At 39.3% G+C, this 13,499-nt stretch overlaps 1 protein-coding gene across 1 annotated transcript in view; it reads right to left on the reverse strand.

The window, feature by feature from the left end:
* Window positions 1-1,401: 1,401 nt before the first annotated feature.
* Window positions 1,402-13,499, reverse strand: part of ngef (neuronal guanine nucleotide exchange factor) — a 43,424-nt gene continuing 31,326 nt past the window's right edge. The window contains exons 10-15 of the mRNA XM_033632258.2: window positions 12,743-12,832; window positions 7,885-8,048; window positions 7,356-7,514; window positions 4,773-4,852; window positions 4,579-4,683; window positions 1,402-4,431 (exon numbers count right to left, since the gene is read on the reverse strand). Of these exons, the coding sequence (XP_033488149.1) occupies window positions 4,211-4,431; window positions 4,579-4,683; window positions 4,773-4,852; window positions 7,356-7,514; window positions 7,885-8,048; window positions 12,743-12,832 (819 nt within the window). The 3' untranslated portion in view covers window positions 1,402-4,210. The remainder of the gene's footprint in view (window positions 4,432-4,578; window positions 4,684-4,772; window positions 4,853-7,355; window positions 7,515-7,884; window positions 8,049-12,742; window positions 12,833-13,499) is intronic.

Consider the following 13,499-nt stretch of genomic DNA (forward strand, 5'->3'; position numbering starts at 1 on the left):
CGCCCCATTTCTATTTTTATTCTGTTGCTTGTGTTGGAAGCAATGCAGTGGACAAGAGCTGCAGTGGACAAGGAACGGCTGATTCACGAGGTTTAAATGAGGAATTACCTTGAGGATACCTTCTTATTTCATGACAAAAACCTACATAAGTTGGCATCTGGCTGCAGGGAGTTCGCCAGGAAGATGAACTTTTCTGTTAAGAATTGTGTGGGATGCTAGCAAGCCAGCTTATTTTCTAAAGTGGAGATAGTATTATTACCTCTGCCAAGGAGGTTATGTTTTTGCCGGCGTTGGTCTGTTTGTCTGCAAAATAACTCAAAAAGTTCTAAACGGATTTTGATGAAATTTTCAGGAAAGGTTGATAATGGAAGAAGGAAAATTTTGGTGGTGATCAGTTGAAGCGAAGTGGATAAAATAATAAAATGGCGGAAAATCCGAGCTGCTTGGCGGAGGTCTGCGCTCTCTTAGTGCTCTAGTGATATAGTATGGTACCTACCACAATATCTAAAAGGTGGCTGCAGTTGTATCGTTGTGAATATGAATAATAAGGAAGTAGTACTCATTCATCTTTTCAGTGGTTACTCTGAGCGCACACCTGCTAGGTAAGTGATTTACATAATGTGACAGAGTTCTATATTTAACAGATCCAGTGTGGACAGAGAGCGTCCAATGTAATGTGATGCTGCGCGACAGTCTGACACTCCATTTAGAACTTGGTGATAGAAGGCTTGTTTCCAGTTAATGTTTTGTTCCTTACAATCATCATCGGTACAGGTACTTCGTAATAGAATCCCTGTAATGGCTTTTGGTTTTGGTGTGCCACCCCAAAAAATATAAGTGGCCCCATGTGGCAACCATGTGAAAAATTAGTTGGGGCACCTCTGCTTATATGTAGGCCTATATTGACTTCCCTGACTGTTGTAACACCTGCATGTATAACAAAGCAGAACCCTAGCTGACTGTAGCCCTAGTTTCTGCCCATCACACATAGCTGCTGGTTGTGTTTTCCTTAACAAACCTGATAAAAACTATGTCGTACATGAAGAGGATTTATTCCTCTTCAGTGGCAGTAAACACAACACATGGGCCATCTGGTAACTGTACTGTATAGCTTAGTAAAAAAGTGACACACAAACTGCAGAAATAACAGTCACCAACAATAAAAATATACAGGCCCGCAAAGATAGTAGAATTTATAGCCATGGACTCGGGGAGGGGCCCATACAGAATGCCTATGTACAGTGTCCAGTCTGATACAGACTGGGAATGTAAATATTGCAGTGGGAGGTGGTGATTACCATAAACCTCCTTGTGAAACTCCTTGCTTACATTGGTGTCAAAGAAAATAACAAAAATAAAAATAAAATAAAATAACCAGTAAATTAACATCAGCAGCACATCTCTGATTAATGCTTTTTTATGAACAATAATTTACATCTTACAAAATGAAATAACAATTATTCAGTAATTATTAGCTTGAACATCAAATGTTTGCATTACTGTACATATACTGCATTTAAAGACACACAGAATTTACAATCATGCTGATCCATAGTTGCTCATAGTGCTGATACATTCTATACATTTACAACATATTGCAGTTATTTGGCATTAAATTGCTTTTACAGGATTCATCCCTTGTTTGTGTGTGTGTGTGTGTGTGTGTGTGTGTACTCCTGATATATTGACAATCTTGGAGTGATATTCAACACAAATGTATCTTGTGAGCTGCATTAAACACTGTACACTTAGAAGATGACTGTTGGTGTGTAGGTTGTTTTTTGACAGAAAACAGACTGTGGTCAGCTTGGATTCATGGCAAGTAGACAATTAGGAGAACTGTGTGCTAGTTACCTTGTTACAACTTGATGGTTCATGTGCAATGCTCATGGTGGCGCTGGGTCTCCAAACCTGTAAAGACTCTTCTTGTGTATCATCATTCAGTCACATCTACGGTCAGTGACATTATTACTACCCTACTAGTCTGAGTGGCCGGAAGTTTGCTGCAGAGATCAGCCTCTCATTGGGCGGAATGAGCCACCCGCTGAAGTCCCGCCCTACCACCTCCGGTTGTGTAGCAGTTTTCAACCTTCAACACATCCTTTACTAACTTTTGCGGTGTTTGATCTTGCGGGGATGTAGCCATTTTTCTGCCATGGTTCGCGTCCTGTAGGCGATATTTTTGTGGGCGTGTTACACCAAAACCTGTTTCACCCCGGCAATATTTTTGCAAGCACACCGTTGCTGTGGCACCGCCCAGAACGATTGTGACTGGTTGAAAGAAGTACAAGCAGCCGGGGCGTTTTTTTCTCCAATCTCAAAGTGAGAGTCGGCCCAGCCAGACCTTTCTTTTCTTGAGAAAGGTCGGGTGAGTGAGACTACTACCCTACTATTGTAAATGACTTTACTGGACGTTGCAGGGGCAGAGAGATCCTTTTTAAAGTTAAAACAAATTAAAAACTACTTGCACCATGGCAGAGGAGAGACTGAATGGACTACGTATTCCGTCAGTATGGAAACACCGAAGTCCATCAGACGCTGTTAAAGTAAGAGTAGGTAAGTCAGCTACAGGTTTGTTTTGGTAGAGTGTGTGTTTTGATCAGCCACCCTGCTAACCTGTTGTGCAGTAATGTATGTTGCGTGATTTTTGGTCTCTGCTAGCTGTCTTATACTATTTTTGATAGTTGTATACAAAATTTAATAAATAATACACTGTGGTGGTGTTTATGTTTATGGGTCCCGTCATTAGTAGCTGATCCCACTGATTTCTTCCGAATAGTTTTGTGGCCGCTGTAAAAACTTGTCACCGTCGGAATCCATTGTTGTAACCACTAGGAAGCAAAGCTGACTACTGTCATTGTTCTCTATGATGAAGCAACCTTTTACAGCCTGCAATCAAGTCTGGCTGTTGTCAGTGTTTCATACTCAAAAGATTCTGGGTGGAGTATCACTTCAGTTGACTCACTTATTGGAATATTCATAGACACAGAATTCTTAAATAATCATCGCTAATTTTCACACAATACTATTTTATTAGACACTTGTATGATGGTCCTGAAAGCGCAATGGACTGCATGTATTTTGTTGTGTTTTTGTTGTTTTGCAAAATTCATTATTTTTTGAACGTGGACTAGGAAAGTGACTAATGAAGACAACAATTTTTTAAATTAGTCCAGATCGCTGCAGCAACAGCCGCAAAACAGGCTGCAATATAATCCCTGCACACAAATGTGCACCGTCAATTTATATCCATTAAAATTGCTTGTTTTTGCTACTGATGGGCTCAGATTCTTAATGTAAGGGTCTGACAACATTATGGAGAGGACCCTAAAGAGAAATCAAACCTTTAAAAAAATAAATTAAAAAGATTGGACATGTTTTTAAACATGTTTTTCAATCAGATTTTACATAATAAAAACACAAAAGATTTTTGAATGGAGAAGCATAAACAAAATATTCCTTAAAACTCCCTAAGTTATTTGATTTATGTACATTATTTAGTTTTTGAGATATACTCATTTTCATCAGCAGAGTGAAAAGGCATTCATTTGTTCTTCTGGTGCTACGTTGCGTGTGGTGGAAAAGAACACTTTCAATGGACATAAACTGATGGAGCATAATTGCCCATAGGCATTACTCTGCAGCCTGTTTTACCGCTGCTGCTGGAAAACCATCTCTTGATATTGCAGTACATTGAGCTCTTGGGGCCACTGTACACTTGACAGTTTGTGTTGTGGGTGTAGGCTATAATCAGTGTTGAAAGGTATTTTACAATGAAATGAACATTAAAATTTTTAAAACTTGCCCATGCAGCTGACAGATGTTTACAGTACCTTTACAAGACCTTTTAGGTTTCTTGCCATCCCCACACACAGTTCCTAATCAAGCCCAGAGTTTTGCTCCATGCATTACATGCGACAGTGTGTGGGCCTGCAAAACACCCTCAGCACACCTTTATATGAGACATGCAGCATCGCTTGTACAAGGTTATTGACTCAAGCGTTTTGTCCCAGATCACTGGGTCCAAAAATGTGGATTTCTAAATCCACCAACTGCTAAGTGAAAATCAAAAGGACAAGATGTTATTGTATGGAATTTAAGTCACATGTATCCTGATTATGTCTTTTAGTGCATATGGCCCTGAAGGGTGATATTCATCACTGTTACTGCTTCACTGCTTTACTTCACTGCTCTCCTCCATTTGAACAATTCAAGGATTGGAGAAATTGGAGGCCCTTGGGGTGCGCCTCCCCACCCTTACACCAATCCTGGCTCCAGGTTGCGGGCCTCCACCACCTTCCTGGGCTTGCTGGATCCTAAAGGCCTCTCTCAGGTTCTGAGCTCGGACCTCCTTGCTCTGGATTTCCTCTACTACTCGACTAGGGAACCAGCCCCTTTCACCATCATGGAGTCTTTCACCCATCATCCAGCCTGGAATACAGAAGACAGAAAGACCAGAGGTGACATGAAGATGGAAAGAGAAAACAATGCATAAGACGAAATATTTCATTTAGAACATTTTTTTTACAAGCAACAGCCTTAAAGGGGATATAAAAGCAGATTTGTGCCTCCACACACCATCGTCTGTTCTCTCAAGGAGGTTCAAAACATCAGCCATCTCAATGGAGAGTTCATCTGGCTCCTGAGAAGAGTATGACTGGATACACTGGACCTGTGGAGAGTCTGATAAATACCACAGATAGGTTGAGTTTGTATCTCCATGTCTGCATGTTAAGGACAGTGCACAATGTTGGTGTGGTATTCTGTCTCACCTGGTTGGTGGGCACTAGTAGACATAAAGCGTGTGCGCCGGTTAGGAGTGAGAGCACACATCCATCGAAGCTTATCACTCCTGTACACATGATGCCATCAATAAGTGACCACTTAAAGGTAAATACATTTTTCATAAACTGAGTTACTGTTTGGAATGTTCATTATTTTATGACAGGGCCAACAATTTAGACCGACAGGTTGAATACAAATCCACAATTTAACACTTTCTATATTTTTCTTTTGTCAACAAAACCCAATAATGAAGTGACCTTGACCTTATTAACAGGTTTTTTTTTTCACTTCGTATCCAAAGCTCGATGTCTCCTTATTTTATAAAGCTCCACTGGTGTCCAAAAACTATTAAAAACATCATGGTCACAGATTACCAGTTACCAGGATTTCCCCTAAGATTGTCAGGAGGGATGAATCAGTTTAAAAATCCTGTAGTCTGAGCACATTTTTAAGGTCCAATGTGTTGAATTTAGTGGCATCTAGTGGTGAGTTTGCAGATTGCAACCAACTGAAATGCATGTGCCAAGCTTGAAGGAGAACTAAATTGGCCAACACGAAAACACAAAAAACATTAATGGCCCTGTCTAGTGCCAGTGTTTGGTTTTTCCATTCTGGGCTACTGTAGAAAGAACATGGTTCCACATGTACATATAAATCGCTCATTCCAAGGTAAGCAAAACACAACAATTCTTATTTTCAGGTGATTTTACACTAATGAAAACATATTATGAATATTATATTCCATTTTTACCCATATAGCCACCAAAATCCTAAAAACTGGACCTTTAAAAATATAATATAATATAATATAATATAATATAAAATGTGTGTTTTCTTTAGTTTATAATCACCTGAAAACAAGAATTGTTCTATCAACAGAGGGGATGGATTCATGTTTCGCCATCTTGCACCGTCATGTTTCTACAGTCGCCCAGAACGGACAAAACCGAACACTGGCTCAAGTTTGCATCGGACACTGTAGTTAGACGCCCGTCTGCAACAAGTAGCATCAGAGCTTCACTGTTTTGTAATGTGAAACTACTTAATTCAGTGTTTTTACCCATTTAAACCACCTGGTCTGTTTGTTTTGAAGAGAAAGAGACCTCTGCTCCTGTTGAAAACCTGAACATCTTGCTCTTAAATAATCAGAGAAGAAAGATGAGCACACATTAGCTTGTGTCAGACAAGCCGCTCATACTGATATGCTAAACAGCATTAGAGATACAGTAATTTGTAAAGTGAAACTGCGTTATTTAGTGTTTATACCAGTTTAAATTACCGGGTCTGTTTGTTTTGGAAGGGAAGAGACCTCTGCGGATAATTTGGCCCCCGGTAAAAATCTTGGTAATGTAAGGATCAGAAAAGGGTAAGCACACATTAAGTTATCAAAGAAAAAGCAGGAGCACACAACAGTATGAGATGGGTGAGCCGTCCATCTCATACTATTGTGTGCTCCTGCCAACAGCTCCAGCTCCTGCCAAACAGCATCGGAAATATACTGATTTGTGACGTGAAACTGCTTTATCTAGTGTTTTTAACGGTTTTAGACAACTGGACCAGTTGTTTTGGAGAGGAAGTGACTTCTGTGGATAATTTGGCTCCTTGTAAAAACCTCTTAAATGTCTGGATCTTTAAGTGTCACAGAAAAAAAGATGAGCACACATTAACAAGTGGTGGACGAGCTGCCCACATTGGCATACCTAACAGCATCGGAGATACAACAATTTGCAACGTGAAACTGCTTTATTCAGTATTTTTAGTGGTTTTAGTGACCTGGTCCATTTGTTCTGGAGACAAAGAGACCTCTATGGATAATTTGCCTCCACCTGAAGAATGAGGACTAAAGGAATCCTAATCTGATGAAGTTTGAGCTGGTTGCAATCTGCCATGAGACACCACTCAATCCCCCTAACTCTTACACACTTCACCTTTAAGTACACTTTTATGTATAACCCTTATTTTTTTATTTATTTTTTAATATACTTTATTAATCCCCCTGAGGGGAAATTCAATTTTTTCACTCTGTTGTCATTAACACACAGGTCCGAAAGACACACAAACAGGACCTATACATGCACAAAATGGAGAGATGTCAGAGTGAGGGGGCTGCCCTTGGTGAGGTGCCCTGAGCGGTTGGGGGCAGTGCCCAGGAACTGGACTGGCACCTCTCCAGCCACCAGTCCACGCTCCATATTTGGTCCAGATGGGGACTCGAACAGGCGACCCTCTGGTTCCCAACCCAAGTCCCTATGGACTGAGCTACTGCTGCCCCTTTTATACATGACTTATACAGATTGCTTATTATAAGATCACTTTCTGAACAGTTTACAATCTGCAGATGAATTCAATCATAGTTAAGCTTCATGCTAACATCATTTATCTACATATATATCACAAAATACTGCAGTTAGTCTGCTTGCTTTCACAAACAAACCAATCCTGTGTTTGCTTAGAAGTGGACTGAGGTCCATCTTTTCATTCTCATTCTCTTCATTTTCTCTCATTATCCTCACCCACGTCACTCACTGCTGCTCAGTGGAGACCGAGTTAATTCTGTGTCAGATACTTACATACTGGAGGTCTTGAGCATGTAGCTGACTGGACGCTCCTCCTGGTTTTCCAGCAGCTTAAGATTAAAGACATTGGCCAGAAGCTGGCCCTGGTCTTCAAGATCTTCAGTCCTCAACATGGCGCGTGTGCATGAGTCAAGAACCTGGAACTTGTCCCCACTGACAACATGATGCAATTAACATTTGCTGAGTCAGTGCAACAATCGACTTTCATATGTAAACATACACTCAATTTGTGGTGCTGTTGAATTGTATTGTGTCATACTGAAAGTTTATTCTACTCATATCAATGAGAGCAAGCTAAATAACAGAAAACCTCTTTGTATAAAGCAATAGTTACACAGCACTACAAACTACACTCTTCATAATGATCATGCAGTTGAACACCTCTCAAGAACAGTTTCATTTTTAAGTGTAGGACCGTTGTATTAGTTTTGACTAGATGGACATATCAAATTGGAGAATGAGTGTTAAAACACAAGTATTTCACAGTGAGAATATACAAATATTCAATATACAAAATGCTTACCTAGAGCTGCGCTTAGTGACCAGCAGCAGATTGTTAAAAAGGAACAAGTAGACTGGTTGGTAGAGCTTACGACTCCGCATGGTCCTAGTGCTCTTAGGTCCAGCCATTAGCTGCACTTCACCCTTCTTTAGTAACCAGCGCGAGTGGGAAATGATGGGTACAGACTACAAAGGACAAAAGATAAGGATTTAAAGGTAAGAATTACTGTAATGTTTTCAGATTTCACCCTCCCGTTAAATCTTCCTGTGGCTATTTTCCCACAAGTGAATAGAGTTAGCATGGTTTGTTAACATGCTGTTGTTGTGGCCTTCATTAGCGGTTGACATATGTGGAAAATATTTTAATCAGAAAGAGCCAACATAACTTAATAATAAACCTTTGGGATGGTACTCTAATTTAATAAGAATGAGGACCAACTCAGCAATCCTCAGTGAATTTCACAGGGATTAGTTTGTTGATTTTATTTTCTAATTATTCTGTACATTCTGAGAGTCTGTGAAAAACTGAAAACACGAGCCACAATCACATTTTATCAAAAATAATGCACATGATGGTCACAGTTAGACAGTCTAGCACTATGGCACTATTTTCAGTGAGAAATGGCTGCTATTAGTAACACAGTAATAACACACTGCTCTTGTGCTTAGGTCTATATGTTTTTCTGCCTCTCTCTCTGCGACAAACCTAATTAGTAAACTTTTTGTGATATTTTTGGAAATCATGTAATATGAATGGAGACTTGAGTAAGACTTGCTTTGTTATCCTTAACAATGACAGCATACAGTCTGTGTGACTCTTTACCAGTAATTGTACAATAACAGCCCATTCTCATTCCCAAGTTGTCAAACACCACTGCTTTGTTAGTGATTTTGGTGTCAGACACCGATGCAAAAATGCACCTTTTGCAGCTGTACAATATACTACCAGTTCAGGGGGATCCAACAAACACCAGACTTTCACCCGGGAGGTAGCTGTTTCCTTCCCATGTGAATGTTGAGCTAAAATCATGAACCATATGCTTTCATTGCACAAGGAAATGAACGTAAATACAAAGTGTTTTGTCAACCCAGTCTCACTCTGAAGTCATCGAATACCAGCACTTGGGCAGTGACTAGCAGCATCAGACATTGACGAAAAAAGCTGTCCTTTTATGTCAGCATGATACAAGGTGGGAAGGGTGGTTCAATGACCACCAAATTTCACCTAGGAGGCTGGTGTTCATTTCCTGTATCAATGTAAAACCAAACCCTGTACATTTTTCCTAAACCCAGCCACGTGCATGTGTTGGGTAAACGTAACCATGTGCATTTGTTGTTGAAGGAAAAAAATGTCAATCCGCGGTGTTGCACCAACGTAGTGTGTTCATTTTGAAAGAAACTGTCTGCAAACTGTACATTTCATGTAAAAACTGAAGTGTATTTTGAAAACAGACAATGCATGTAACAGGCATAACTTGAATGTCAGCAACCAACACCCTGGGTACCTTGCACATCATACATTGACGTGGCAAGTCCATGACCACACGTCAATGTGATGAGGTTTGAATGAGAATGTGTTGTTTTACTGAGGTTCTAAGTTTATTTTAAAAGACACAATGCATCTAATGAGTAAAAAAATGTACATTTCCTGTAAAAGCAGAAATGTGTTTTGAAAAGACACAATGCATTTAACAGGGGGAAGGTGACTTGGTGTCCCAGAACATTAACAATAGACGCAGGAGAATACCTACAGTAGCATGTAATATGTAGATGTGATAGTCCACCAACCAAGGGGAGATATTTAATGAGTTTGGATCAGAACGCATTGATAATAAAGATGGACGACATGACAGTTCCCTAAAAGTGAAGCCAAAACAACTTGATCGCCCACTGGTGGCTAAGTGTAGTAAAGGTTATGAACGCCACCTCCCTCCAGGTTAAACTGAGGGGACATGGGCCAAAGGAAACATCAGATTTTTTTTTTTTTCTCTAAGATGGTAGTACCTGCCATCTTAGATGTTTGTTCAAGTGTTTGTTGTACTGATGAATTTGGTTTTAATTAGTTATTTGATACAATAAAAAGGGGGTTAATGTCATGATTGACAGCTGTGTGTGCCAACCAGTGTGGTCATGATCAATGGCACCTTTCTTACCAAATGGCAATTGGTAAGGTATATGGGCAGAAATTCAATACCACAGAGATCGCTACTAGACTCTGGTGCAACAGAATGTCACCAGCGCAAGTTGGCAGCGGCCCTATCTGCGATATTTTGGCCTAATTTTTGTACCGTGGGAGGAAGTGGAGATGCGGAGTCCATCTTTTTATGCAGTCTTTGGTCTTTACCAAACAGCACCACAACCCTCTCAGATGACTTATGAGTACTTCAACAATTAGTACAGTTTTTCTTTTTTTCTTTAACGTGACATATCCTTTCATCAACCAATCAGCTTAGCGTGATTCATTTTTGTCTGTTCTGCTTACAAACCACCAACATGTGCCATCAAAGTTATAGATTTTTACTTGTTTTTTTGTACAACCGCTTATTAAGTACACCTTTTTTTACTCAGAGATTTGTTTTTTGCCTTTTTGCATCAGATATTGATAGACAGATGACAGTAGGGAGGCAGACAGCAGATGAGTTGAGAGAGGGGTATGATGTGTAACAAAGGCCCACCACTGAGGATGTTTGCCATATTTTTCTGTCCCTCTTTCTGTGTGTTTTGCCCCTTGAGTCTTTTTTTGTTGAAACCTCTATCCTGCATGTTCTTTTAATGTGCCCCACCCTTCCACAGTTATGACACTTCTCCCTGGCAAACCTGTCGCTTCTTGCCACATGGCTTGCCCTGCCACTTCTGTAGCATTTCCTTGTTTCTGTCTAGACTTGTCAAGACTGTCATATTGTTCACAGTTTCTTTCGTGCTGTGTAAATCCGCTCTCTACTTGCTTCCGATATGGCCTATGCAACCTTCAGAGCTTTTCCAACAGTCACTCCGTCAGTCTGACAGTATAGTTTCCACTCTATTCTGTTCTCATTTATTATATTACTTAGTCAGTACCCTGTGCAAGCTTTCTCAGCTCTGCCACATATACAATCACACTTTCTTCAGGCTTGCTCTTTCTGGAGATACATTTCCGATGCTGCATTTTTTTTCCCACTAGGTTTTGGGTAAAGAAATAAAATGATATTCTATCTTCAGGTCTGTTGGAACTCAGTAGGTTCCTCATCAGTTTATAAGTCTGGGCACTCACACAATCAGTAACACAGATCTTTTGTTTTCTTTGACATCAATGCCGACATGGCACAGACATGGTGCAGAATTTCACAGTATACTTCTTTGGTGACTTGCTATTACAATGTTTTACCAATCTGCTGTGCAGCAATGGTTCTTTTTCTTTGTGAAAGAGAGCGCCCAGCTTCCTCCAAGCATGCAGTGTTAGGCCTGTAGGTCCACTAGTTGGTCACTAGTTGACTGACATAAATGGTGTTCTTTTGCCTTTATAATAATTAATGCCACCAAATAACAAACTAAGGCCATCAGGCTGTGAACCAATAGATTTATGCATATTTATCTTTGTTGCATTGCTGTGTTGCATAAAATATGACCAATGTCTTTTGATTGTAGCTTAAATTATACTTTAAAAACAAATCAATTTCCCAGGATTCCTGGGATTGTGTGCCTCTGTTCTTAGGACAGAAAATGTCTAATTTGTGGGAAAAATCTTATGCCCAGTCAGTACCACATTTCACAGACTGTTTGTGTCAGCCTAGCTTCATTTCATTTGCTAAGCTAGCGTGATGCACAATGTCCATGACAAACTTTTTCTTGGTTTATCCTTGTCGCCATATGTGATAGCTTCAGATATCATTTAATATGTGCAGAGTCAGACTTGCTTTAGTACTGACAACACAGTTTGCTTACATTTCAAATGCCAAAGCAGATACCACATCCACTTCAAAATATTGTTGATTTGGAAGTCTGTGTCATGGCATATACAACTTGCAGGATGACAGCCGACAACATAGTCAAGTAAATATATGGAATGGAACCTCTCATTCACACTTCTTCCATGTTGAAGAATTAGGGTGGAAAACTATATGTGGCAAAATAATCAAGTAAATTAGCCTTTAGCCCAAGAAAAAAACAAAACAAAAAAACTTTGTTATCCTTTGAGCAATACAATATTGCAGCTGTTCTTTTGGCTCTAAGACCCTAGATAATGATGGACATTATTTCCAAGGAATAATCAGGAGTTTATAATTATGCAGTACAACATGAACTCTACACATCCCTCTTGTTAGCAGTTACACACCTTGCCATGGCATATTTAATTGGTCTTGTTTATGTGAGTGTATCTACCATTGACTAATAATTCAAATACTAGTGAAATGTGATGTGTGAAATATAATGATGTACAATACTTATATAAGTATAGTGCACATTAGATTGTGGGATATACAGTAGATAGCTGCAGGGGATAAAGCACATGTCCATAACAGGTCAAGAGAAAGCCACATTTCTCAGCTTCATTTCTCAAACCTTTGGAATGGGGCAAACTTATTTACTTATGATGTATTCAGTCTTGAAATCCAGACTTGAAGAAGGTGGCCTCTGAACTGGCACACAGCTGTAGTCTGAACAAATCCTTTTAATCCTGAACACCATTTTTGTATTGTATTGCATTGACTGATTATTACTAACTGATTGCCGTGTCCCTCTCCTTTTGCTTTGTTACAGCCACATCAACAAGCCTTCATATTATATAAAATGTGTGTGGGGAAAGAAAAAACCTAATCACAAAATCTGCAATGTGCCATCATGAAAACAATACTTTGTGACTTCATCATGTTGTAAATGCAAAACAATAAGATGTAATTTACCTTGGATTTAAACTCCAGTGTTTTCTCGATGCTGATAAGCTCCTCAGTGCGACTCATTTTTCGCACCCCCTCGTTACACTCTTTCACAATCTGAGAATGACACAAACATACACCATCAATGAATAACCTTAAAACATCATATGATATTGTTTTTTCTTCTTTGTATGTTATATTTGATTCTCATTGTCATAGAATGTAAAAAATATACATGTGTTTTTCCAATATACTAAAACGGGTAGCCTAAAAAAATGAAAACAAAACAAAACAAAACAAAAAACTTTGGAACTCAGTTCCTACAGAACACTGGCTGCACCTGTAATTTATGCCGGGAGGCTTGAGCCTCCCTTGTCCATGCATGTATTAATAAAATATGTTTGATACAGCAAATATCAGTAATACTCAAAAAGTTAGTCTTATTTCAAAACAAATCCTTATTTGAGATTCTATGATACATTTGATGCTGCCACAGACAGTGTTGGGCAGGTTACTCTTAAAATGTAGTATATTACATATTACTAGATACCTTCATTTGAAAGTAATTAAAAGTTAGTTTACAATATTACTTTCTGTGTAGAGTAATAAGTCACTTATTACACTACTCTTGCATTACTTTCACCAAAATGGGCTCAGAGGAACTATAGATCATTTTAAATGGATGAGGGTCATGTTGTTTCACAGCAGGTAATCAAAGCACAGAAGCTCCAGTTTATTACAGTTCATTTCAAATCCAGAGCTGCACAGGTCTGACCCATTCATG

Source organism: Epinephelus lanceolatus, chromosome 4 (genome assembly GCF_041903045.1).
Source record: "Epinephelus lanceolatus isolate andai-2023 chromosome 4, ASM4190304v1, whole genome shotgun sequence".
Lineage (NCBI taxonomy): Eukaryota > Metazoa > Chordata > Actinopteri > Perciformes > Serranidae > Epinephelus > Epinephelus lanceolatus.